General features: G+C 44.1%; 1 protein-coding gene across 2 annotated transcripts in view; it reads left to right on the forward strand.

Moving 5' to 3' along the window:
* Positions 1–27,973, forward strand: part of EXT2 (exostosin glycosyltransferase 2) — a 102,413-nt gene that overhangs the window by 50,662 nt on the left and 23,778 nt on the right. For both annotated transcript variants that reach the window (XM_056527759.1, XM_056527760.1), the window contains exons 9-10: positions 14,571–14,760; positions 25,949–26,115. In XM_056527759.1, the coding sequence (XP_056383734.1) occupies positions 14,571–14,760; positions 25,949–26,115 (357 nt within the window). The remainder of the gene's footprint in view (positions 1–14,570; positions 14,761–25,948; positions 26,116–27,973) is intronic.

Raw genomic sequence — 27,973 nt, forward strand, 5'->3', positions numbered from 1 at the left:
TCCCAGTTACATTGTGTTGAGATGCGGGAGGGTGGGGGGGGAGGGGCTGGTGGGGACATAAAAAAAGAAAATCCTGATGTTTACCTAGCCCGAGTCCTACCCGTAGGTATTCTGTAGATCCCGATCTCCTCCCTGCAGTCCGATGCCTTCTGGGACTTACAGACCTTCCTGCTCAGCCAATCACTGGCCTGACACACAACATCACTGCGGCCACTGATTGGCTGAGCGGGAAAGGTCCTGGAATCAGCTGATTGTCGGGAGCTCAGAGAAGATACCGGGACCGCACAGAGCATCAGGTTTTTTATGTTTCCCCCCCTCCCCTATTATTACTTAGGACAGTGTTTCCCCAAACAGGGTGCTGCCAGCTGTTGCAAAACTACAACTCCCATCATGCCCGGACAGCCAACGGCTGTCCGGGCATGCTGGGAGTTGTAGTTTTGCAACAGCTGGTGGCACCCTGTTTGTAAAACACTGACTTAGCATTTGAATTTCGGCGGCGGCCCAGCTCCAGCGTCTGTGATATTCCCAGGGAGGGCCATGTCGGTATAACGCAATTCTCAAAAATAGCGATGCGATTGTGATATATTGTGCAGCCATAGCATTGAATCTGCCACTGGTCAAGCCCCGGATAGTATATCCCGTCACAAGCAAGTCTAATAATACAAGAGCCATCCCTACGATCAGCTGATCGCTGTGAATCCAGCTCCTCAAGCCATTGGAGATACATGTATACTGCAGCAGCCACTACAGGTGAAACGTAGTATTACATGTAGCCATTTAAAGAAATGGTCAACCATAAAATGTGAGACCAGGTGCTTCAAGGGTTTCTCCTAAAATTAAAGGTTATGCGCTATCCACAGATTAGGGAATAACTAGCTAATTGGTGGGACCCCCAACAATCATGAGGACGTAGGGCAGTTTTCCCAGGTGAATAGATCCTGTACTGATCCTAGTTATATCCTGTATTATACCCCAGAGCTGTACTCACTATTCTGCTGGTGGGGTCACTGTGTACATACATTACATTACTTATCCTGTACTGATCCTGAGTTATATCCTGTATTATACTCCAGAGCTGCACTCACTATTCTGCTGGTGAGGTCACTGTGTACATACATTACATTACTTATCCTGTACTGATCCTGAGTTATATCCTGTATTATACTCCAGAGCTGTACTCACTATTCTGCTGGTGGGGTCACTGTGTACATACATTACATTACTTATCCTGTACTGATCCTGAGTTATATCCTGTATTATACCCCAGAGCTGTACTCACTATTCTGCTGGTGGGGTCACTGTGTACATACCTTACATTACTTATCCTGTACTGATCCTGAGTTATATCCTGTATTATACTCCAGAGCTCTACTCACTATTCTGCTGGTGAGGTCACTGTGTACATACATTACATTACTTATCCTGTACTGATCCTGAGTTATATCCTGTATTATATTCCAGAGCTGTACTCACTATTCTGCTGGTGAGGTCACTGTGTACATACATTACATTACTTATCCTGTACTGATCCTGAGTTATATCCTGTATTATACTCCAGAGCTGTACTCACTATTCTGCTGGTGAGGTCACTGTGTACATACCTTACATTACTTATCCTGTACTGATCCTGAGTTATATCCTGTATTATACTCCAGAGCTGTACTCACTATTCTGCTGGTGAGGTCACTGTGTACATACATTACATTACTTATCCTGTACTGATCCTGAGTTATATCCTGTATTATATTCCAGAGCTGTACTCACTATTCTGCTGGTGAGGTCACTGTGTACATACATTACATTACTTATCCTGTACTGATCCTGAGTTATATCCTGTATTATACTCCAGAGCTGTACTCACTATTCTGCTGGTGAGGTCACTGTGTACATACATTACATTACTTATCCTGTACTGATCCTGAGTTATATCCTGTATTATACTCCAGAGCTGTACTCACTATTCTGCTGGTGAGGCCACTGTGTACATACATTACAATACTTATCCTGTACTGATCCTGAGTTATATCCTGTATTATATTCCAGAGCTGTACTCACTATTCTGCTGGTGAGGCCACTGTGTACATACATTACATTACTTATCCTGTACTGATCCTGAGTTATATCCTGTATTATACCCCAGAGCTGTACTCACTATTCTGCTGGTGGGGTCACTGTGTACATACATTACATTACTTATCCTGTACTGATCCTGAGTTATATCCTGTATTATACTCCAGAGCTGTACTCACTATTCTGCTGGTGAGGTCACTGTGTACATACATTACATTACTTATCCTGTACTGATCCTGAGTTATATCCTGTATTATACTCCAGAGCTGTACTCACTATTCTGCTGGTGTGATCACTGTGTACATACATTACATTACTTATCCTGTACTGATCCTGAGTTATATCCTGTATTATACTCCAGAGCTGTACTCACTATTCTGCTGGTGAGGTCACTGTGTACATACATTACATTACTTATCCTGTACTGATCCTGAGTTATATCCTGTATTATACTCCAGAGCTGTACTCACTATTCTGCTGGTGAGGTCACTGTGTACATACATTACATTACTTATCCTGTACTGATCCTGAGTTATATCCTGTATTATACTCCAGAGCTGTACTCACTATTCTGCTGGTGGGATCACTGTGTACATACATTACATTACTTATCCTGTACTGATCCTGAGTTATATCCTGTATTATACTACAGAGCTGTACTCACTATTCTGCTGGTGGGGTCACTGTGTACATACATTACATTACTTCTCCTGTACTGATTGTATATATGCTGTTTCTGATGTCGCGGAGCGATCTTCCATCTGAGTGTCAGCTCTTCAGCCACCGAGCGTCCTGTCTAGTAACGAGCGGCAGCAGCTAAGATCAGCGGGAACTACGATTTGGTTGTCAATCAGGATTTCACACCCTGTCATAGTACCGGGGCCGCCTCTGCCCATTTCCTCCTGGTGCTCAGCAGCCGACATGTCCCCACTTGGCGTTGAGTTATTGGCTTTACCGGTGCCTGATTTCTCCTTTTGAAGCCCTGGAGGTCAAGAGGTCTCAGACAGCAGACGGCAGGCAGGGGGTCGGCTCTTGACAGCCCTCCAGTTGAAGGACCATTTGAAAGTGTTTTTTTTTTTTTTTCCCATCCAGGGGCCACTTGTTAGTTAGAAGCCTTTAATGGTCGGAGTGTTAATGGCTTTGCAGCCTGACATGATGAGGGGGCCCCCTGGCCCTTTGGGGCATTGTCCAGTTATGCCAGGGCGTACGGTGGTCCCCTTCCAAGGGCGGCTGCGTCCTTCGCTGTCCTCTCGGGGGTCAGCAGGTGGTGACGGACAGCTGCAGGGTTCCTGTGGTTGTTATATCTGGCATTTGGGCGACACCTGCTAATAACTGGGATCTGTCTCATCTTACGGGGACACAAGTGTCTTATGTGGGGAATCTGTGTTCATAGATCTCCCGAGGGGGGGTCACAGTTCCAAATTATTCGGTAGCAGGTATGCAAATTAACAGCTCCAGATATTCCGTTAACTACACGCGGCTAAATTCGTAAAACTTTCATTTTATAGCTACAAGTATAGCAAAAAAAAGTCAGTGCACCCAGTATTGACGACTGTGTAAAGAAGTGTTATGATTACTTAAAGGGGTACTCTGGTGGAAATTTTTTTTTTTTTTTTTTTTAATCAACTGGTGCCAGAAAGTTAAACAGATTTGTAAATTATTTCTATTAAAAAAAAATCTTAATCCTTCCAGTACTTATCAGCTGCTGTATGGAGGAAGTTATTTTCTTTTTGAATTTCCTTTTTGTGTGACAACAGTGCTCTCTGCTGACACCTCTGTCCATTTTAGGAACTGTCCAGAGTACAGGTAGATCCCCATAGAAAACCTCTCCTGCTCTGGACAGTTCCTGACATGGACAGAGGTGTCAGCAGAGAGCACTGTGGTCAGACAGAAAGGATGTTCAAACAGAAAAGAACTTATTTATAGAATGAGTCATTTTTCTTTTTGAATTTCTTTTCTGTCTGACCACAGTGCTCTCTGCTGACACCTCTGTCCATGTCAGGAACTGTCCAGAGCAGGAGAAAATCCCCATAGCAAATCTATCCTGCTCTGGACAGTTCCTGACATGGACAGAGGTGGCAGCAGAGAGCACAGTGGTCAGACAGAAAAGAAATTCAAAAAGAAATGAACTTCCTCTGTATTATACAGCAGCTGATAAGTACTGGAAGGATTAAGATTTTTAAATTAGAAGTAATTTTTAAATCTGTTTAACTTTCTGGCACCAGTTGATTTAAAGGGGTACTCCACTGGAAAACATTTTTTTTCTTAAATCAGCTGGTGCCAGAAAGTTAAACAGATTTGTAAATTATTTCTATGTAAAAATCTTAATCCTTCCTGTACTTATCAGCTGGTGTATGCTCCACAGGAAGTTTAATTTATTTTTGAATTTCCTTTCTATCTGACCACAGTGCTCTCTGCTGACACCTCTGTCCATGTCAGGAACTGTCCAGAGCAGGATAGGTTTGCTATGGGGATTTGCTCCTACTCTGGACAGTTCCTAAAATGGGCAGAGGTGTCAGCAGAGAGCACTGTGGTCAGACAGAAAGGAAATTCAAAAAAGAAATTAACTTCCTGTGGAGCATATAACAGCTGATAAGTACTGGAAGGATTAAGATTTTTAAATAGAAGTAATTTACAAATCTGTTTAACTTTCTGGCACCAGTTGATTTCAAATTATTAATAATAATAATAATAATGTTTTCCAGGGGAGTACCCTTTTTTAATACAGTGATTCCCAACCAGGGTGCCTCCAGCTGTTGCAAAACTACAACTTCCAGCGTGCCCGGACAGCCGTTGGCTGTCCGGGCACGTCGGGAGTTGTAGTTTTGCAACAGCTGGAGGCACCCTGGTTGGGAAACACTGCCTCACAGGTTTAGTTTGTTTGAGGATACATAGAATCATCATTCCTTTTGCCTCCTATCTTATTGTAAAGTATTGCAGTAGTAGTAGTAGTAGTAGTTGACTTTACTGCAATCACTGCGTAAATCCCTATATGACAGCGCAGAGTATTTCAGGACAAAATGCCAGCTGCTCTCTTTGGAGAAAGGAGAAATTGTATATATATATATATATATATATATATATATACAGTCATCCGCTTTTTTTCCCTTCTAAAATAAAGCAAGGAAGGAGGCGGAATAGCATTGTTTAGTGTTATATACTGTTATCATATGTAAAGTGCCCTGGAACCAAGGGCACTATATAAATTATTTTTATTTATTTTAAATGTTATTTATTTTATTTTAATTTATTTATTTAAATAAAAATAAATGAAAATAAATTAATTAAATAAATTAAAATTAATAAATAAAATAAATAATAGAGTTGAGCGAACTTACAGTAAATTAGCTCGTAGCGAACCTCTCAGCTCGGCTGTTGATTACTTTAGTCTGCGTAAATTAGTTCAGCTTTCCAAGGGCTCTGGTTGCCTGGAAAAGTCCGGGATGACAGTCTTAGGTCTGTATCCACGGGCACGTTTTCTCTAACTTCCAACTTCTTCTTTTTCTTGCTTCTTTTGGCCTCGTCACAAGGTCTTCATCTTAGTTACAAGCAAATAGCAAGCGGATATATACAGGTTAATTGTAACAAATATCTTTCTGCAGCATTAGCAATGGCATAGAAGTATTAAAGGGGTATTCCGGGCAAAAACTTTTTTTTTTAATATATATCAACTGGCTCCGGAAAGTTAAACAGATTTGTAAATTACTTCTATTAAAAAAACTTAATCCTTCCAATAGTTATTAGCTTCTGAAGTTGAGTTGCTGTTTTCTGTCTAACTGCTTTCTGATGACTCACGTCCCGGGAGCTGTCCAGCTCCTATGGGGATATTCTCCCATCATGCACAGCTCCCGTGATGTGACATCATCGTTGAGCAGTTTGACAGAAAACTTCAGAAGCTAATAACTATTGGAAGGATTAAGATTTTTTAACCTACCAGACACCAGTCAGTGCATACACTTCAGTAATACAGGTAAAGAGTAGTACAGAACATGTAATACCTCCCTGTACTGTAGGGGGCGCTACCAGACACCAGTCAGTGCATGCACTTCAGTAATACAGGTAAAGAGTAGTGCAGAACATGTAATACCTCCCTGTACTGTAGGGGGCGCTACCAGACACCAGTCAGTGCATACACTTCAGTAATACAGGTAAAGAGTAGTACAGAACATGTAATACCTCCCTGTACTGTAGGGGGCGCTACCAGACACCAGTCAGTGCATGCACTTCAGTAATACAGGTAAAGAGTAGTGCAGAACATGTAATACCTCCCTGTACTGTAGGGGGCGCTACCAGACACCAGTCAGTGCATACACTTCAGTAATACAGGTAAAGAGTAGTGCAGAACATGTAATACCCTCCCTGTACTGTAGGGGGCGCTACCAGACACCAGTCAGTGCATGCACTTCAGTAATACAGGTAGAGTGTAGTGCAGAACATGTAATACCTCCCTGTACTGTAGGGGGCGCTACCAGACACCAGTCAGTGCATGCACTTCAGTAATACAGGTAGAGTGTAGTGCAGAACATGTAATACCTCCCTGTACTGTAGGGGGCACTACCAGACACCAGTCAGTGCATGCACTTCAGTAATACAGGGGTTTTAGCAGTGAATGCCCTTTCTGATTGGTCGGTTCACAGATCTGGTCTGTCCATAGCAGTGGTCTTCAACCTGCAGACCTCAAGATGTTGCAAAACTACAACTCCCAGCATGCCCGGACATGTCCGGGCATGCTGGGAGTTGTAGTTTTGCAACATCTGGAGGTCCACAGGTTGAAGATCACTGGTCTATAGCATTGTATGGTGAGTCTGGTTTATAATTACAATGGTCCAGAAAAGATGAAAATATTGGGATTGTAAGTTGAGGGATCACTGCATAGTCCTCCTTCTTTTAAATGCTGAGTGCAGCACAGAGTATTTCAGAAAATGTAGGCTTTGCTCTGGTTGGAGACGGGGTAAATAGTGTTTTTAGATTGTTTGCACATAGTCCTCCTTCTTTTTAGTTGTAATAAACGCGGACGGCGCTGCAGTTGTAGTAGACTTCAGTGCGCCCGCTGCCGCAATCCACCGTAATGTCCCGTAAGAGGTTTTATTGATGGAAACGAAAACTCAACATTTAAGGTCGCGATAAGAATTCCGTTTGTTTGCACTACAGATAATAGGAGTCTTGGCCTCCTAGGAAAGGGGTTGATGTTTGGGGCGGAGGCGGCTCGGAGGTGCGCAGCAGTCCTGGGTCACATCATACAGCTCTGAAGTCTGACTTGTTTATACCATGTTCCACAACAGTATAATTGGTCGTGGCACAGCCCGCTGACTGGTTCCATATGCACGGCCATGCTTGTGAATATGCATCAGCGTGAGTCGTCAATAAATGGGACAATGGGGGCCTTGTGTACAGGGGAGCCGGAGGGGATGTGCTGCGCCTCCTCAGCTCCGCCGCTTTTTCAGGAACCATTGTGACTTTAACATAAAAGGCATCAGATGGAGGTAGCATCAGGTTCTCCGCACAGAACATGACTAGGTATAGGCCCCATAAAGGCCTCCGCAGTCATTCTGCAGCTTCATATTGGGCCTTACTGTAAGGAAACGCTCAGTGCTACCTGTTATGTTTATGTGCAGTATAGTATAAGCAGGTGCAGTGCTCAAACTCTATACCAGTACTAGTAAATCTAGTGCAAGGGGAAGGACCATGACATAGAGCTGTACTCACTATTCTGCTGGTGAGGTCACTGTGTACATACATTACATTACTTATCCTGTACTGATCCTGAGTTATATCCTGTATTATACTCCAGAGCTGTACTCACTATTCTGCTGGTGAGGTCACTGTGTACATACATTACATTACTTATCCTGTACTGATCCTGAGTTATATCCTGTATTATACCCCAGAGCTGTACTCACTATTCTGCTGGTGAGGTCACTGTGTACATACATTACATTACTTATCCTGTACTGATCCTGAGTTATATCCTGTATTATACTCCAGAGCTGTACTCACTATTCTGCTGGTGAGGTCACTGTGTACATACATTACATTACTTATCCTGTACTGATCCTGAGTTATATCCTGTATTATACTTCAGAGCTGTACTCACTATTCTGCTGGTGAGGTCACTGTGTACATACATTACATTACTTATCCTGTACTGATCCTGAGTTATATCCTGTATTATACCCCAGAGCTGTACTCACTATTCTGCTGGTGAGGTCACTGTGTACATACATTACATTACTTATCCTGTACTGATCCTGAGTTATATCCTGTATTATACCCCAGAGCTGTACTCACTATTCTGCTGGTGAGGTCACTGTGTACATACATTACATTACTTATCCTGTACTGATCCTGAGTTATATCCTGTATTATACCCCAGAGCTGTACTCACTATTCTGCTGGTGAGGTCACTGTGTACATACATTACATTACTTATCCTGTACTGATCCTGAGTTATATCCTGTATTATACTCCAGAGCTGTACTCACTATTCTGCTGGTGAGATCACTATATATATATACATTACTTATCCTGTACTGATCCTGAGTTATATCCTGTATTATACTCCAGAGCTGTACTCGCTATTCTGCTGGTGAGGTCACTGTGTACATACATTACATTACTTATCCTGTACTGATCCTGAGTTATATCCTGTATTATACTCCAGAGCTGTACTCACTATTCTGCTGGTGAGGTCACTGTGTACATTACACTACTTATCCTGTACTGATCCTGAGTTATATCCTGTATTATACCCCAGAGCTGTACTCACTATTCTGCTGGTGAGGTCACTGTGTACATACATTACTTATCCTGTACTGATCCTGAGTTATATCCTGTATTATACCCCAGAGCTGTACTCACTATTCTGCTGGTGAGGTCACTGTGTACATACATTACATGACTTATCCTGTACTGATCCTGAGTTATATCCTGTATTATACTCCAGAGCTGTACTCACTATTCTGCTGGTGAGGTCACTGTGTACATACATTACATTACTTATCCTGTACTGATCCTGAGTTATATCCTGTATTATACCCCAGAGCTGCACTCACTATTCTGCTGGTGAGGTCACTGTGTACATACATTACATTACTTATCCTGTACTGATCCTGAGTTATATCCTGTATTATACCCCAGAGCTGCACTCACTATTCTGCAAGCTTTGTAGTTTCTTAAATGGAATTGCGCTTGGAAAATATGGTGCAGCCGCTTTGGATTGTTTTCAGTGAGATACAATACCGAGCGTCCAGCTACGGAAATTCCATGGTGACCATGGTCATTCTTTCTGCAGAATCCACTCTGAACTGCATTGCCGTCTATTAAAACAGTGCATTTCAGAGCGGACCTTGCACGGATTTGTCTTGCTTGCACCCACTCCAGGCGGAATCTCCTTCCGAAATATCTACAGGAAGAAATTCTGTGTGAATGAGCCCTAAATCTCTCCGTATGTCATCTTGTTCAGTGCCAGTACATTTTACCCAATGTTCAATTAGATTTCTTCCATTCCTCTACTACAGCGTTTCCCCAACCAGGGTGCCTCCAGCTGTTGCAAAATTACAACTCCCAGCATGCCCGGACAGCCAACGGCTGTCCGGGCATGCTGGGAGTTGTAGTTTTGCAACAGCTGGAGACACCCTGGTGGGGAAACACCGCTCTACTGAAATACTCCAACCATGTGACTGCTGCACACCCATAATTGTTCCTCCTCACAGAATGACATAATGACACATAAAGTTGCTGAGTTGCCCATAGCAACCAATCAGATCGCTTCTTTCATTTTGCAGAGGCCTTTTCAAAAATGAAAGTGATCTGATTGGTTGCTATGGGCAACTCAGCAACTTTTCCTCTGGACGGGTTTTGATAAATCTCCCCCATTGTCTCTTTTGGGTCTCTAGAAAATGAACTCCTCTCCTGAAATACTCTGTGCTGCTCACAGACTGCGTTCCCATCCCACCGAACTTGCGTCCCCTTCTTTACAACATGTCACTGTCCCTGCCCCTGCCATGTGTAACTAAAAAAAAAACGAAACAAAACAACGAATACAGATAATCTGAAATGCTCTGTGCTGCTGTGAGATAAAATACAATACACCGGTCTCTAAAGATACAAAATTAATCGGTTCCAGGACGACCATTGTATGGTGAAACCATTGTATGTTGAGACCAGAACTCTGTGGAAACCTGGTAATTGGTTCTGAAGCCACCGAAATGTCATCCAAAAATAGGAAAAAGTGAGGATTAAAGAAAAATAAGTAGATAACTAATATAGATGAAGCAAATCCAGTAATAAAGATCTGCTGGGAGCTGTAATCACTGTCTATGTAGAGGACAGGAGCTTCTTCAGGGTCCTGTACAGTACACAGTGTCCTAAAAAAGTAACATGGAGCCGCCCTCACCTGGTGTCCAAAGGAGCAGCTAACCCTGGTACAGGTAAAGAGTACAGAACATTTAATACCTCCCTGTAGGGGGCGCTACCAGATACCAGTCAGTGCATGCACTTCAGTGATACTGATAAAGAGTACAGAACATGTAATACCTCCCTGTACTGTAGGGGGCGCTACCAGACACCAGTCAGTGCATGCACTTCAGTAATACAGGTAAAGAGTACAGAACATATAATACCTTCCTGTACTGTAGGGGGCGCTACCAGACACCAGTCAGTGCATACACTTCAGTAATACAGGTAAAGAGTACAGAACATGTAATACCTCCCTGTAGGGGGCGCTACCAGATACCAGTCAGTGCATGCACTTCAGTAATACATGTAAAGAGTAGTACAGAACATATAATACCTCCCTGTACTGTAGGGGGCGCTACCAGACACCAGTCAGTACATGCACTTCAGTAATACAGGTAAAGAGTACAGAACATGTAATACCTCCCCGTACTGTAGGGGGCGCTACCAGACACCAGTCAGTGCATGCACTTCAGTAAAACAGGTAAAGAGTAGTACAGAACATGCAATACCTCCCTATACTGTAGGGGGTGCTACCAGACACCAGTCAGTGCATACACTTCAGTAATACAGGTAAAGAGTAATACAGAACATGTAATACCTCCCCATACTGTAGGGGGAGCTACCAGACACCAGTCAGTGCATGCACTTCAGTAATACAGGGGTTTTACCAGTGAATGCCGGTTCTTCCGGCCATTGACATGTTTCACACATGTGGGCTGTCTGTACATTGTATGTTGAGTCTGGTTTCAAATTACAATGGTCCAGAAAAGACAATTGTATGCTGAAACTATTGTATGTTGAGGGATCAGCATCGGCTGCCGAGACTGAAAAAATAAATAGTGATAATAAAATAAAAAAAGATTTATGATAAATTTCATTAGTCAACAATTTGAATATTCCTGTGCCATAAATATTTGACTTATTTAACAACATGTTATTATTTATTCATAATAATAATATTGCTATTATTATTGGAGCAGCAAACCCTGGCACAGGTAAATAGTAGTACAGAACATGTAATACCTCCCTGTACTATAGGGGGCGCTACCAGACACCAGTCAGTGCATACGCTTCAGTAATACAGATAAAGAGTACAGAACATGTAATACCTCCCTTTACTATAGGGGGCGCTACCAGACACCAGTCAGTGCATACGCTTCAGTAATACAGATATTTTACCAGTGAATGCCCATTCTTCCGACCATTGACATATTTCACAGATCTGGACTGTGCGTCGTATTGTATGGTGAAAATACGAAATATTGTTAAGTTTAGGGATCACTGTACATTTTTTTGCCCTCTACCCTTTCACTCATATAATTTGAGTCGTCACAGGTGAGCAGATGGGATGAAGAACTAAAATGGCCATCTGCTCCCGCTCAGACCCGCCTTACAGACTGAAAAAAAGGGGTTTTAGTCCCTTTCTAATGAGCCTTTACGGAAAAACCGAGCGGAAATCTAGCTTGCGGAATAAACAGCCTGTATTTTTTTTCCACTATGTATCATTTTACTGACAAGGTGGCGAAGACAGAACGCATCCGATCTGCGCTGGTTGGCGCTGTCCCCTCAGTAGGCAGTGGCACAGAACAATGGGGCATTTTTGGGCAGAATTACAAAAAAAAATAATATATAAATAAAAAAATTCTGAAACAAATCACTCCTACTTCGTCTTATGGCAGATTGTAAATTTATTCATTTATTTGTTAGAATTTTTTTTTTTTTTTTTTTCCTTTTGCCAATCAGGTCCAATGTACCTATGTGTTTACTGATTCCTGTCTAGCGGTGCCCGCTCCCCCTCCGGTCTGCCTGGCGCTCTTATTAGGAACAGACTGTGTGTGTGTGTGCCCGCTCTTGCCAACCCCTCTGGGTTCCATCTCCTTGGCGAAGGCTGAAAGTTATGGTCGCCCTGAATTAAAATTCACGTCTTGTAACTCTGTCCATTCAGTCTTATAAGCGCGCACTGTTATTGGGCCCCCCCCCCCCTTAAAAAAGAAGAAAAACTTTAATGGACTCTTTGGCCATTTTCTTTTCCCCCCGTCAACTTTGCCCACGAACAACCGGCGTTTTGTTTGAGTCATTTAATCTGTCTGTATCGCCGGCTTTATTTACCTCCTTTTATTCCGTGCGTGCCCACTTTGTGTCAGAGCGACGTCTCGGCTACACTGCGTCCAATTTCCTTTCCCATGGAAAAAAAATAATAATAATTCGGCTTCAGATACTTGGGGGCTTTCCAGTCTCTGCCAGGCTGGGAATAAAAAAATAAATAAAAAATAGCAAAATAAAAAAAAAAAAAAAAAAAAAGCGTTTTCCATTGAGGATGCCCTCGCTGGCTATGGCGAGCTGTACTTTCCCCAGGACACTTCCCAAAAAAATTGTATTCTATTAGGGCAGCATTGGCATCGGCTGCTGAGACAAAGAAAAAAAATTTTTTTTTTTTTTAAAGATTTATGATGGATTCCAGCAGTCCACAATTTGTAGTATTCCTGTGCCGTAAATATGATTTATTTAACATTATTATTATTAATTATTAAGAATACAAATATTATTATTAATTATAAAAAATGTTTTTATCTAGTTTCTATAAATACATGCAAATTGAAAAGTTCCCTCTGTAGCGTAACTATAATTCACTTTTGCGCAGATGTTTTCTAGACACCTGTTGCTACTTTAAAGGGGTATCCCCCCCCCCAACCATCTAACTAACTAAATGAAAATTATCCACTATACATAGAATAGGGGATAATTAGCTGATTTGTGGGGGGGGGGGGAGGGTCCAAAAGATGGGACCCCCTCCGATTACAGGAATGGAGGTCACTGATACCGTGGGACCTCCGAACATTGCAAAACATGTTTAGTGCTTGCTTAAATTCGGCAGCCCTTCATATGAATGGTGTTTGGTCACACGACATCCTGTGGACAGGGGAAAACGTTTTCTAAATAATAAAAAAAAATTAAAGTGTACCTGTCATCAACAAAAACTTTTTATATAATGTAGATAATACCATTATATGTATATTTGTGATATACATTGGTTAAAAAATGTGTATATTTTTGTCTCTGTAGCTATTGCTTGTGTGTCTCTATGAGGAGTCCAAATACAGGAAGTGAGGGTGGACAAGCAGCGCTCTGTATACCGAGGATAAGCGGGGCTCTGTACACCGAGGACAAGCGGGGCTCTGTACACCGAGGATAAGCGGGGCTCTGTACACCGAGGACAAGCGGAGCTCTGTACACCGAGGACAAGCGGGGCTCTGTACACCGAGGACAAGCGGGGCTCTGTACACCGAGGACAAGCGGGGCTCTGTACACCGAGGACAAGCGGGGCTCTGTACACCGAGGACAAGCGGGGCTCTGTACACCGAGGACAAGCGGGGCTCTGTACACCGAGGACAAGCGGGGCTCTGTACACCGAGGACAAGCGGGGCCCTGTACACCGAGGACAAGCGGGGCCCTGTACACCGAGGACAAGCGGGGCCCTGTACACCGAGGACAAGCGGGGCTCTGTGCAGTGAAGCTCTGTGACATGCTACAGGCTCATACATAAGGATGATTGACAAGTCAGGAGCCTGCACAGAGCCCTGGTTGTCCTGCCCTCACTTCCTGTATTTGGACTCCTCACAGAGACACACAGGCAATAGCTGCATGGACAAGCATTTTTTCACCCAAAAGTATACACATTTTTTAACCAATGTATATTACAAATATACATAGAATGTTATCTACGTTATATAAAAAGTTTTTGTTGCCGACAGGTACACTTTAAATAAATAAATGCATTTCCTATCGTATTATATATTGTGTATACATCTGGTGTGCAGATCTATGTGTCTCCCTGGTTGCAGATCGCACACAAACCTTATGTTGTCCTAAAATTTATGATCTATCCAAGGAGAGAACATGTGGAAGGATGTAAGACTGTAGGGTCAGACTACAGTGGGTTTGTTTGTAGTCTGTTGCCATGGAGACATTTTATTTATATTTTACAGTTTTGATCTACTTTTTATGCTTTCTCCTGCATTTGTTTTTGCTTTGTTTTTCTATAGAAATGGAGCAGCGTGAGCAACCCCCTCTTCCTGCCGCTGATCCCACCTCAATCTCAGGGGTTCACCGCTGTGGTGTTGACCTACGACCGTGTCGAGAGCCTCTTCAGAGTCATCACAGAGGTGTCCAAGGTCCCCAGCCTCTCCAAGCTCCTGGTGGTGTGGAATAACCAGAATAAGAGTCCACCAGAAGGTAGCCTGCCTTTAAAGGGGTATTCCCATCTCTGTTTGTTATTCCATCTGGGAGAATGGGGACATAGTTGTCCCTGGTATGAATGGACTGTGCATGTTCTGCCACCGTTCCATCCGTTGTCTACAGTGCCGCCAAACCTTTTCAAAGGCTGTAGTTTTGCAACAGCTGGAGGCACCCTGGTTGGAAACACTGCTGTATACAGTGACACCTCTTTAAAGAGGTACTCCGCTGGAAAACATGTTTTTTTGAATCAACTGGTTTCAGAAAGTTAAACAGATTTGTAAATTATATTTAAAAATCTTAATACTTCCAGTACTTATCAGCTTCTGTATGCTACAGGGGAAGTTCTTTTCTTTTTGAATATCTTTTCTGTCTGACCACAGTGCTCTCTACTGACACCTCTGTCTGTCTCAGGAACGGTCCAGAGCAGGAGAGGTTTGCTATGGGGATTTTCTCCTACTATGGACAGTTCCTAAAATGGACAGAGGTGTCAGCAGAGAGCACTGTGGTCAGACAGAAAGGAAATTCAAAAAGAAAAGCACTTCCTGTGGAGCGTACAGCAGCTGATTAGTACTGTGGCTACTTTCTTGAGCCAATTGATTTAAAAAAAAAAAAATTGTTTTTCACCGGAGTACCCTTTTAAGACGACCACTCAAAATTGCACTAAAAAGATAAAGACCTGGGAAGATCATCTTTTATTTTTATAGACTCTGTCTATTTTTTTTTTCTTGCATTGAATGTTATCTAAATCTTAAATTCTAAGTGAAACTTTGCAAGAGAATTTTATTGAACAATGTTCCTATCATATTGTGTATACAGCGGGTATGCAGACCTAGGTGTCTCCCTGGTTGCAGACCATACACAAATGAGTTGTCTGATCCTACAAGTCATAGTCCTAGTCATATCCAAATAGGGGGCGTGTAAAAGTGAATAAGACTGCATGGTCAGATTACAATGGGTTTGTTTGTGGTCTGTTTCCAAAGAGACTCAGTGCTAACTGAGTGTAAAAACCATGCAAGCAAAACTTTTCCTTTTCAGTTAGAGTAGTTATGGCAGACAATGTCATAGAGCAGCAGGAAATGCTAGCAGAATGCTTGGGTGTATAGGGAGAGGTATTAGCAGTAGAAAGAGGAAAGTGCTCATGGGTGTTTAGGGAGAGGTATTATCAGTAGAAAGAGGGAAGTGCTCATGGGTGTATAGGGAGCGGTATTAGCAGTAGAGAGGGACGTGCTCATGGGAGTATAGGGAGCGGTATTAGCAGTAGAAAGAGGAAAGTGCTCATGGGTGTATAGGGAGAGGTATTAGCAGTAGAGAGGGAAGTGCTCATGGGTGTATAGGGAGAGGTATTAGCAGTAGAGAGGGACGTGCTCATGGGTGTATAGGGAGCGGTATTAGCAGTAGAAAGAGGAAAGTGCTCATGGGTGTATAGGGAGAGGTATTAGCAGTAGAGAGGGAAGTGCTCATGGGTGTATAGGGAGAGGTATTAGCAGTAAAAAGAGGGAAGTGCTCATGGGTGTATAGGGAGAGGTATTAGCAGTAGAAAGAGGATTGTGCTCATGCGTGTATAGGGAGAGGTATTAGCAGTAGAGAGGGACGTGCTCATGGGTGTATAGGGAGCGGTATTAGCAGTAGAAAGAGGAAAGTGCTCATGGGTGTATAGGGAGAGGTATTAGCAGTAGAGAGGGAAGTGCTCATGGGTGTATAGGGAGAGGTATTAGCAGTAGAAAGAGGGAAGTGCTAATGGGTGTATATGGAGAGGTATTAGCAGTAGAAAGAGGAAAGTGCTCATGGGTGTATAGAGAGAGGTATTATCAATAGAAAGAGGAAAATGCTCATGGGGTGTATAGGGAGAGGTATTAGCAGTAGAAAGGAAAGTGCTCATGGGTGTATAGGGAGAGGTATTAGCAGTAGAGAGGGAAGTTGTCATAGGTGTATAGGGAGAGGTATTATCAGTAGAGACAGCAGTACTCATGGGTGTATAGGGAGAGGTATTAGCAGTAGAATAAGGGAAGTGCTCATTGGTGTATAGGGAGAGGTATTATCATTAAAAAGTGAAGTGCTAATCGGTGTATAGGGAGAGGTATTAGCCGTAAAAAGAGGGAAGTGCTTATGGGTGTATAGGGAGAGGTATTAGCGGCTCATTTCGCTGTACAGAACACTGGTGAGACCTCACTTGGAGTATTGTGCGCAGTACTGGAGGCCGTATCTCCAGAAGGATATAGATACTCTAGGGAGAGTTCAGAAAAGATACTAAACTAGTACATGGATTGCAGGATAACACGTACCAGGAAAGGATAAAGGACCTGAACATGTATAGAAGAAAGAGGAGACAGAGGGATATGATAGAGACTTTATATACATAAAGGGGAACAACACGGTAAAGGAGGAGAGGAGATTATATAGGGGAAAAACTACCACAAGAGGACATGGTGTTATATAGAGGACATGGTGTTATATAGAGGACATGGGGGAGATTTATCAAAACCTGTGCAGAGGAAACGTTTCCCATAGCAACCAATCAGATCGCTTCTTTCATTTTTCACAAGGCCTCTGCAAAATGAAAGAAGTGATCTGATTGGTTGCTATGGGCAACTGGGCATCTTTTCCTCTGGACGGGTTATGATAAATCTCCTCCATGGTGTTATATAGAGGACATAGTGCTATATAAAAGACAGTGTTATATAGGTCAGGGGTTCTCAACCAGTGGTACGCATACCCCTAGGGGTACGCCACCGGTTGTGCGGGGTACGCAATGCGCTGACAAATGCCGGCCATGCATGGCCACAGCAGATCTCGGTAAAGTTTCGCGGCTACTTTATGGGGGCTGCATGGTTGCTGGGGAGACGTGTGACCTCCCCTGACGTCGCTCGGAGGTGCCGCACAGCGCAGGTGGACGTCACCTTGCTGTGCGGTGCCGAACGTGACTCGGAGCAGAACCCGAACAAGCCGGGTAATGTAAAAAAAAAAAGGAAAAACTAAGTGTATGGGAGGGAGAGAAATAACGGCACAAAGGCATTAAGATGGAGGGGGAGAGAGAGATGATGGCAAAAGGGGATCAGAGGGAGGGGGGAATTATGGCTCAGGGGATTAAGATGGGGGGGGGGATGATTATACCTATTAGGGATAGGTATAAAGATATCCTTCATATAAGATAGGGATAGGCATAAGGCTATCCTTCATATAAGATAGGGATAGGCATAAGGCTATCCTTCATATAAGATAGGGATAGGCATAAGGCTATCCTTCATATAAGATAGGGATAGGCATAAGGCTATCCTTCATATAAGATAGTGATAAGCATAAGGCTATCCTTCATATAAGATAGGGATAAGGCATAAGGCTATCCTTCATATAAGATAGGGATAGGCATAAGGCTATCCTTCATATAAGATAGTGATAAGCATAAGGCTATCCTTCATATAAGATAGGGATAGGCATAAGGCTATCCTTCATATAAGATAGGGATAAGGCATAAGGCTATCCTTCATATAAGATAGGGATAGGCATAAGGCTATCCTTCATATAAGATAGGGATAAGCATAAGGCTATCCTTCATATAAGATAGGGATAGGTATAAGGCTATCCTTCATATAAGATAGAGATAGGCATAAGACTATCCTTCATATAAGATGGGGATAGGCATAAGGCTATCCTTCATATAAGATAGGGATAAGGCATAAGGCTATCCTTCATATAAGATAGGGATAGGCATAAGGCTATCCTTCATATAAGATAGGGATAGGCATAAGGCTATCCTTCATATAAGATAGGGATAAGCATAAGGCTATCCTTCATATAAGATAGGGATAGGCATATGGCTATCCTTCATATAAGATAGGGATAGGCATAAGGCTATCCTTCATATAAGATAGGGATAGGCATAAGGCTATCCTTCATATAAGATAGGGATAGGCATAAGGCTATCCTTCATATAAGATAGGGATAATGCATAAGGCTATCCTTCATATAAGATAGGCATAAGGATATCCTTCATATAAGATAGAGATAGGCATAAGGCTATCCTTCATATAAGATAGGGATAGGTATAAGGCTATTCTTCATATAAGATAGGTATAAGGCTATCCTTCATATAAGATAGGTATAAGGCTATCTTTCATATAAGATATGTATAAGGCTATACTTCATATAAGATAGGTATAAGGCTATTCTTCATATAAGATAGGTATAAGGCTATCCTTCATATAAGATAGGTATAAGGCTATCCTTCATATAAGATAGGGATAAGGCTATCCTTCATATAAGATAGGGATAAGGCTATCCTTCATATAAGATAGGTATAAGGCTATTCTTCATATAAGATAGGTATAAGGCTATCCTTCATATAAGATAGGTATAAGGCTATCCTTCATATAAGATAGGTATAAGGCTATCCTTCATATAAGATAGGCCCGGGGATTATTGATAGTATTCAGAATATTGGGCAGACTAGATGGGCTGAATGGTTCTTATCCTCACACACATTCTATGGGTCTAGTTATGGCAGCCAATTATCTTCTTGTACATTTTGCTATTCTAGGGGCGATGAACCGGTGTTGACCAGAGGATCCACAGCTATTTTAAGTTCTTAATGGACCCGTGAAGCATAAGTCTTGTTCCCCGGGGATTTGGGGGATGGGGTCTCCCATGGGTTTTATAGTCATATAACCACTTCATATGTATCTGGAGCTGAATTCAAGATTCTGCTGGTTTCCGCATGGTTTGCAGGTTCCTCACTGTAGGTCAGTGTTTCCCAACCAGGGTGCCTCCAGCTGTTGCAAAACTACAACTCCCAGCATGCCCGGACAGCCAAAGGCTGTCCGGGCATGCTGGTAGTTGTAGTTTTGCAACAGCTGGAGGCACCCTGTTTGGGGTACACTGCAGTAGGTACTGGGAGTTGTATTTTTTTCCACAGCTGGAGAGCCGGCTGCTATCAGGGCATGATGGGAGTTGTAGTTTTGCAACAGCTGGAGGCACCCTGGTTGGGGTACACTGCAGTAGGTACTGGGAGTTGTATTTTTTCAACAGCTGGAGAGCTGGCTGCTATCAGGGCATGCTGGGAGTTGTAGTTTTGCAGCAACTGGAGAGTCTATGGCAGTCGGGGCATGATGGGAGTTGTAGTTTTGTAACAGCCACCGGTAGGGAACCCCAGGTCTATAGGGTTAGAAGACGGCTCTGAAGCCCTGACTGCGCCTCACCATTGACCTCATCCTTTACAAAGCCCCGGCCCGGTTTACTGACCATTAAAAGCAGGATGTAAGAGAAGACTTAAGCCTAAGGAATGAGTTTGAAGTGAATAAGACTCCTGACAGCGGCAGATAAGACTCCTTATTGCTGCGCTAAGATCACCCCTCCTTATGACCGCTGCCATTCCTTTATAATTGGGACCTGGAAAATAACTATGTTGAAAGAAGAAGAAAAAAGGAATAAGAAGGAGAAAAAAAAAAAAAACTAAATTAAAATTAAAAAAATAAATACATTTAAAAAACAAGCAGGGAAGCAGATGTCATCACGGCGCTCACCGGGGGAATATAATTACTAACCGTAATTACGGACAGTTTAAAATAACAAAAATTTATTAGGACATCAGATGTGCACGGACAACGCGTTTCGAGGGGCGGGATGCCCCTCTTCCTGGACCTGACGAAGAAAGGGTCCCGCCCCCCGAAACGCGTTGTCTGTGCACATCTGATGTCCTAATACATTTTTGTTATTTTAAACTGTCCGTAATTACGGTTAGTAATTATTTTCCCCCGGTGAGCGCCGTGATGACATCTGCTTCCCTGCGGAGCTTTTACCTGCTTTAAATCGGAAAAAAAATTAAGATAGATAAATAGATGGATAGATTGGAAAGATAAAAAAATAACACCTTTCATATTCCTCTAAAGGCTTTGTCCAACTTTTCATGGAATTAAAATGAATGCATCAGATTGGCTGGTAATTTTTATAAAAAATAAATAAATCACCTGTCCTATTGTGTCCACAGCTCCTATGCAGGCTTATGTGTATCCATGGCAACAGACTACACAAACTGTAGTCTGATCCAGCAGTCATATTACTTGCTTCTGTTTTTTTTTGTTTTGTTTTTTTTTTTGTGATCAACGCTGGCCGTACACATTAGGTAAGTGTCAGCCAAACCCATCAATATATTTTATAGGGATTGATTGACCGTCTAAAGTTTATGGGGGGCTCCATGACAGCAGGTGTCAGGGAAGAGAAGGTTCGGATATGTTGAATCTAAATAGCTATAATCTTATTGTTCTTGAGGAGGTAAGTTGGTAGAGTTGTCTGGCAGCGGCTTATTTCCTGTCTCCATTCAAACACATGCACGCTCAACTGAGCTGAATATACATATTTGAGGGGGGGGGGGGGGATTAGGAGAGAAAGCTGTCAGCTGAATACACATTCATCAGACAGCTAATCTAATGTGTGTGGTCCTTCCAGTACTTATCAGCTGTTTTATGCTCCACAGGAAGTTTTTTCCTTTTTAAATTTCCTTTCTGTCTGACCACAGTGCTCTCTGCTGACACCTCTGTCCAATTTAGGAACTGTCCAGAACAGCATAGGTTTGCTATGGGGATTTGCTTCTACTCTCAACAGCTCCTAAAATGGACAGAGGTGTCAGCAGAGAGCACTGTGGTCACACAGAAAGGAAATTCAAAAAGAAAAGAACTTCCTGTGGAGCATACAGCAGCTGATAAGTACTGGAAGGATTAAGATTTGTAAATTACTTATATTTAAAAAAAAATCTTAATCCTTCCAGTACTTATCAGCTGCTGAATACTACAGAGGAAATTGTTTTCTTTTTGGAACACAGAGCTCTCTGCTGACATCACGAGCACAGTACTCTCTGCTGACATCTCTGTCCATTTTAGGAACTGTCCAGAGCAGCATATGTTTTCTATGGGGATTTTCTCCTACTCTGTTGACATCTCTGTCCATTTTAAGAACTGTCCAGAGAGCACTGTGGTCAAGCTGTCAGCAGAGAGCTGTGTGTTCCAAAAAGAAAATAATTTCCTCTGTAGTATTCAGCAGCTAATAAGTACTGGAAGGATTAAGATTTTTTAATAGAAGTTAATTTACAAATCTGTTTAACTTTCTGGCACCAGTTGACTTTTATAAAAAATGTTTTTCAGTGGGGTACCCCTTTAAAAATGTTATCCAGCTATTAAATATGCATACCCCTATCCACATGTTGGGGGATAACGGCTGCACGGAAATTTTCTGTGCGGACATTCCGCCGCCTGAACATAGTCGTATCCCTTATCCTGTACATGTGGGGGATAAATCTCGAAGAACTAAATAACCCCTTTAACACGTGGCTGCAGATTCCGACTACAAAAGGTTTTTGTGTAGTCTGTTACCATGGCAACACATGGCTCTGCGTTTAAACTGTATACGCTAAATTCTTTTCAACGCTTAGAAAAACACATTTAAAAAAAAAAAAAATATTTTTTACTCGAGTAATTCCTCTTGAATTCTCCGCTTGGAAATAATTAACATCTGCTTTGCCATTGACTTCCATGTATTTTACTTTGCTCGCGGAATTCTGTTCCGCTAGAAGAAAGAACATGTTCATTCTTCTTGCAGCATACGCGAGCAGAAGTCCTTTGTAGTCATTGGTAAAAATAAAAAATTCCGCTTTAAATCGTTTCCGCACTGAATTTGCGTCAAATTCGCACAAAATTTTCATGGAACTTGTGCGGAAATTCTGCACGAAAAAATTTGTAAATAAAAAGGGAAATTCCAATTGGTGGTTGTAGTCCAGCAAAAAAAAAAAAACAAAAACAAAAAAAGTTTCCTCCTATATTCCGCACGGAAAATCTGCACAGAATTTCGTGTTAATTCCACGCAATAAAAAAACCTTAAATTCCGCAGCGTCATTTTTACACGAGGATTCCTCTCCTATTCCTCAGTGTGAACGCACCCTAACCCAGAGCAAGAAAAAAAAACATTAGGTCTTTCCGATCCGATGCCTCTCTTTGTTCGTGGCGGCGACGGCGGCAGTCCCATGTAAATGACATCACCTTTGTTTGCACACCATCTCCATTCAAACTCTGCTTTATAGGGGGAGTGTTTTCCAACCAGGGTGCCTCCAGCTGTTGCAAAACTACAACTCCCTGCATGCCCGGACAGCCGCTGGCTGTCCGGGCATGCTGGGAGTTGTAGTTTTGCAACAGCTGGAGGCACCCTGTTTGGGAAGCGATATCCAGGTGATGTTATGGATATTCCTGCTGGGGGTTAATCACACGTAACTAAGAATTAATCACTTTTTGCAGCAGCCGACAAAAGTGATAATCACCCGGCCCCCGTATTTAGCCGCAGCCTGAAGATGTCAGCAGAGACTCCCGGCAAATAGTGCGGTCAGACTACGAAAAAATAAAAATAAAAAAAAAGCTGCGGAGAAGACGCGAAATCGCCAACATCCATCTTCATTTTCTTCCCTTTGATGCTTCCGTCCAGCGGAGACATTTATTTATTTTATTTAATTTTTTTTGCAAAATTCATCTTCATTTAATGCGTCCGTATCGGACGTCTTCGTAGGTGCCGGCTGAGGCTCGCTCGCTAGAGACTGGTGGAATACGTGAACATTTTTTTTTGTTTTCTTATTTTTTTTTAATGTGAATAAATCGCTGTATAAACGAAAAAGTTCTGCAAGTGTCTAATATACTTTTTGTTTACATTTTTAACCTTTTTTTTTTTTTTTTAAACCTATTCCTGGGTGGCCAAGTTCTGTAATCGTGCAGCCTTTTCCTGCAGTCACCCGTCGGCCACACAATTTCTATTATCAGGGTAAAATGACCTAAACAGACGACTTTTATGACCATTTGCGCGTTGATCAGCTGATCGCTGGCCCTATTATACAGGGTGATATTGACCCATGTAATAGGCCCAATCACACGGTCCGATATCGCCATGTGCAGGACTAGCGGTTAGCTGGAAATAGATACAGTTGTAGCTAGTCTCCCTATTCAGGATGGCCCCCGCTCATTGGCGCAACTTAGGCTGCGTTCACACGGCCGTCTAGACCCGTCCCATTCTTCTCCCGTAAAAAAAACAAAAAAAATAAATAAAATAATGGATGCAAACGGATGTTATATCCGTTTGGACCGGTGTTGTTCAGTTAATAAACCAAAAAAATATATATTTTTTTTGTTCTGAGCATGCTCAGAAGTAAAAACTTATCAAAAAACGGATTGAAAAAATGGATGCAGACGGGTGACGTTAAAGGCTCATCAGTTTTCCATAGACTTCAATGTTAAAATTATCAGTTTTTTCTTCCATTTTTTGGACGGAAGAAAAAATACTGCATGTGGCGTTTTTTCTGCCGTCAAAAAAAAAACGGAAATGTGCGCAGACTGGTACAAACGGATGTATACGGATTGTAAAAAAAATCCCATTGACATGAATGGGATTTTTTTTTTTAACCGTTTTTTATCCGTTTACAGCCTGCAAGAACGGAACCCAAACGGGGGTAAAAAAAAAAAGCAGGGACAGATGCCCTTACAGAGGTTCCCCCTGATGTATCTGAGTGAGCAGTCCAATTTTTGGGCCTAAATGTTAATTTTTTCTGAGCATGGTTGTTTAAAGGGGTACTCCGGCGCTTAGACATCTTATACCCTATCCAAAGGATAGGGGATAAGATGCCTGATCATGGGGATCCTGCCGCTGGGGACCCCCGTAATCTTCCATACCGCACCCGATTAGAATCAGTCCCCGAAGCGTGTTCGCTCCGGGTCTGATTACTGGCGATCACGGGGACGGAGCATAGTGACGTCACGGCTCCGCCCCCGTGTGACATCATGCCCTGCCCCCTCAATGCAAGCCTATGGGAGGGGGCGTGACAGCTGCCACGCCCCTCCAATAGACTTGCATTGAGGGGGGCGGAGCGGGACGTCACACGGGGGCGGAGCCCAGACGTCACTATGCTCCGTCCTCGTGGTCGAGATGGACTCAGCCTGAGGACCTCCAGCGTTTCCGAAAGCCGCTAAAGGTGGGTGCTGCATGGTAGATCCCGGGATTCCCCAGCGGCGGGACCCCCGCGATCTGACATCTTATCCCCTATCCTTTGGATAGGGGATAAGATGTCTAGGGGCGGAGTACCCCTTTAAAGTATCTTTTTTCATTATACCTTGTCATCTGATTGGGTTAATCTACTGTATCACCCTGATGAAGCTTGTCATTTTCTGGGAAGAAGAAACTCGTCGGGATATGACTCGTAGGTGCAGGCTGAGGCTCGCTCGCTAGAAATGATGGCGCAGCAGCGTGGTGTAATCCGTAAAGTTTTCTAGATCTTGATTTTATGTGAATAAATCTTAAACACTGTATTAATGGAAGCAGTTCTACAAGTTTCTAATATAATTTTATAACATTTTTTGCCAATTTTTAGATATTAGTTTGCCATCAGTAGGGCTGCAGACCTAATCTTGGGGGCCTATTACACACTCTGAGCCTATTACATGTCCGTATCTCTCTAAAAGAAAACCGTATGCATTGACTCTCCATTAAAAACCGTACGCCAAAAGAGGCATCAGGTTTTGTCCGATTTGCATCCTGTACGGTTTTGTCAGTTTTTTTCCCGTACCCAAAACCGTAGCTTACCACTGTTTTTGGTCCGGGAGAAAAACTGTATTGAAACGTATAGTTTTTTTTTTTTTTTTTAGCATGGAAGTCAATGGAAACCGTACAGAACCGTATGTGTGTACAATTCCATCCAGTTTTCACCAAACAGTTTTTTTCTTGGAATTTCAATCAAACAAGTGAAACTTTATTCATTATGCAATGAAAAGTTAAAAACGTATACATTTTTTTCTTAAAAAACTGATGCAACCGGACATCGTTTTTCAAACTGTATACGGGTTAAAATTTGTACACACGTTTTGATAGTTTAGTCAGGTTTTGAGGAATCCGTTTTTTATCAAAAACCTGATACGGGAACTGTATTGCAAAAACGTGGTGTGAAGTGCCGAAGCGCTCAGGAGTGTAGTAAGTTGAATGCCGATGCCCCATACAGATGATCATGAGGGGTCCCAGCGGTCAGACCCCCAATCAGACACTTATCCCCTATTCTGTGGATAGTCCGGGCATGCGGGGAGTTGTAGTTTTGCAACAGCTGGAGGCACCCTGGTTGGGAAACACTGGTCTAAACACAAGGATATTAATTTAGAACCATTTTTGTTTTCTTCTACAGAAAGTCTATGGCCCAAAATCCGGGTTCCCCTGAAGGTGGTGAAGACGACAGAGAATAAGCTGAGCAATCGCTTCTTTCCTTATGATGAAATTGAGACGGAGGCGGTGCTCGCCATCGACGATGACATCATCATGTTGACGTCTGACGAGCTGCAGTTTGGCTATGAGGTGCGTAATCCTAATTCTGATAAATGGGCAGTCTGGTGACGGTCATGGACCCTACTTAGGTTGTCAAATGCATAAACAAGCGATGGCGGAACGTGTGTCTCCTCGCCGCCCCCCTGCATGTCAGTGATGGGGGGCAGTGTGTGGGGGGATGTCAGTGATGGGGGGACAGTGTGTGGGGGGGGGGGATGTCAGTGATGGGGGGACAGTGTGGGGGGGGGGATGTCCGTGATGTGGGGGCAGTGTGTGGGGGATGTCAGTGATGGGGGGCAGTGTGTGGGGGGGATGTCAGTGATGGGGGGGGCAGTGTGTGGGGGGGATGTCAGTGATGGGGGGGGCAGTGTGTGGGGGGGGCAGTGTGTGAGGGGATGTCGGTGATGGGGGGCAGTGTGTGAGGGGATGTCGGTGATGGGGGCAGTGTGAGGGGATGTCGGTGATGGGGGGCAGTGTGTGGGGGGGATGTCAGTGATGGGGGGGCAGTGTGTGGGGGGGATGTCAGTGATGGGGGGGGCAGTGTGTGGGGGGGATGTCAGTGATGGGGGGGCAGTGTGTGGGGGGGATGTCAGTGATGGGGGGGAATTCAGTGATGGGGGGCAGTGTGTGGGGGGGATGTCAGTGATGGGGGGGCAGTGTGTGGGGGGGGATGTCAGTGATGGGGGGGCAGTGTGTGGGGGGGATGTCAGTGATGGGGGGCAGTGTGTGGGGGGATGTCAGTGATGGGGGGGCAGTGTGTGGGGGATGTCAGTGATGGGGGGGACCGTGTGGGGGGGGATGCCAGTGATGGGGGCAGTGTGGGGGGGGGGATGTCAGTGATGGGGGCAGTATGGGGGGGGGGGTGTCAGTGATGGGGGCAGTGTGTGGGGGGGTGTCAGTGATGGGGGCAGTGTGTGGGGGGGTGTCAGTGATGGGGGGCAGTGTGTGGGGGGGATGTCAGTGATGGGGGGCAGTCAGTGATGGGGGGCAGTGTGTGGGGGGATGTCAGTGATGGGGGGGCAGTGTGTGGGGGGGATGTCAGTGATGGGGGGGCAGTGTGTGGGGGGGATGTCAGTGATGGGGGGGCAGTGTGTGGGGGGGATGTCAGTGATGGGGGGGAATTCAGTGATGGGGGGCAGTGTGTGGGGGGGATGTCAGTGATGGGGGGGCAGTGTGTGGGGGGGATGTCAGTGATGGGGGGGCAGTGTGTGGGGGGGATGTCAGTGATGGGGGGGCAGTGTGTGGGGGGATGTCAGTGATGGGGGGGAATTCAGTGATGGGGGGCAGTGTGTGGGGGGGATGTCAGTGATGGGGGGGCAGTGTGTGGGGGGGATGTCAGTGATGGGGGGGTAGTGTGTGGGGGGATGTCAGTGATGGGGGCAGTGTGTGGGGGATGTCAGTGATGGGGGGGACCGTGTGGGGGGGATGCCAGTGATGGGGGCAGTGTGGGGGGGGGATGTCAGTGATGGGGGCAGTATGGGGGGGGGTGTCAGTGATGGGGGCAGTGTGTGGGGGGGTGTCAGTGATGGGGGCAGTGTGTGGGGGGGTGTCAGTGATGGGGGCAGTGTGTGGGGGGGTGTCAGTGATGGGGGGCAGTGTGTGGGGGGGATGTCAGTGATGGGGGGCAGTGTGTGGGGGGGATGTCAGTGATGGGGGGCAGTGTGTGGGGGGATGTCAGTGATGGGGGGGGAAGTGTGTGGGGGGGATGTCAGTGATGGGGGGGACCGTGTGGGGGGATGTCAGTGATGGGGGGGAAGTGTGTGGGGGGATGTCAGTGATGGGGGGGAAGTGTGTGGGGGGATGTCAGTGATGGGGGGGGGAAGTGTGTGGGGGGGATGTCAGTGATGGGGGGGGGGAAGTGTGTGGGGGAATGTCAGTGATGGGGGGG

The sequence above is a fragment of the Hyla sarda genome, chromosome 6 (assembly GCF_029499605.1).
Source record: "Hyla sarda isolate aHylSar1 chromosome 6, aHylSar1.hap1, whole genome shotgun sequence".
In the NCBI taxonomy this organism is placed as follows: Eukaryota; Metazoa; Chordata; class Amphibia; order Anura; family Hylidae; genus Hyla; species Hyla sarda.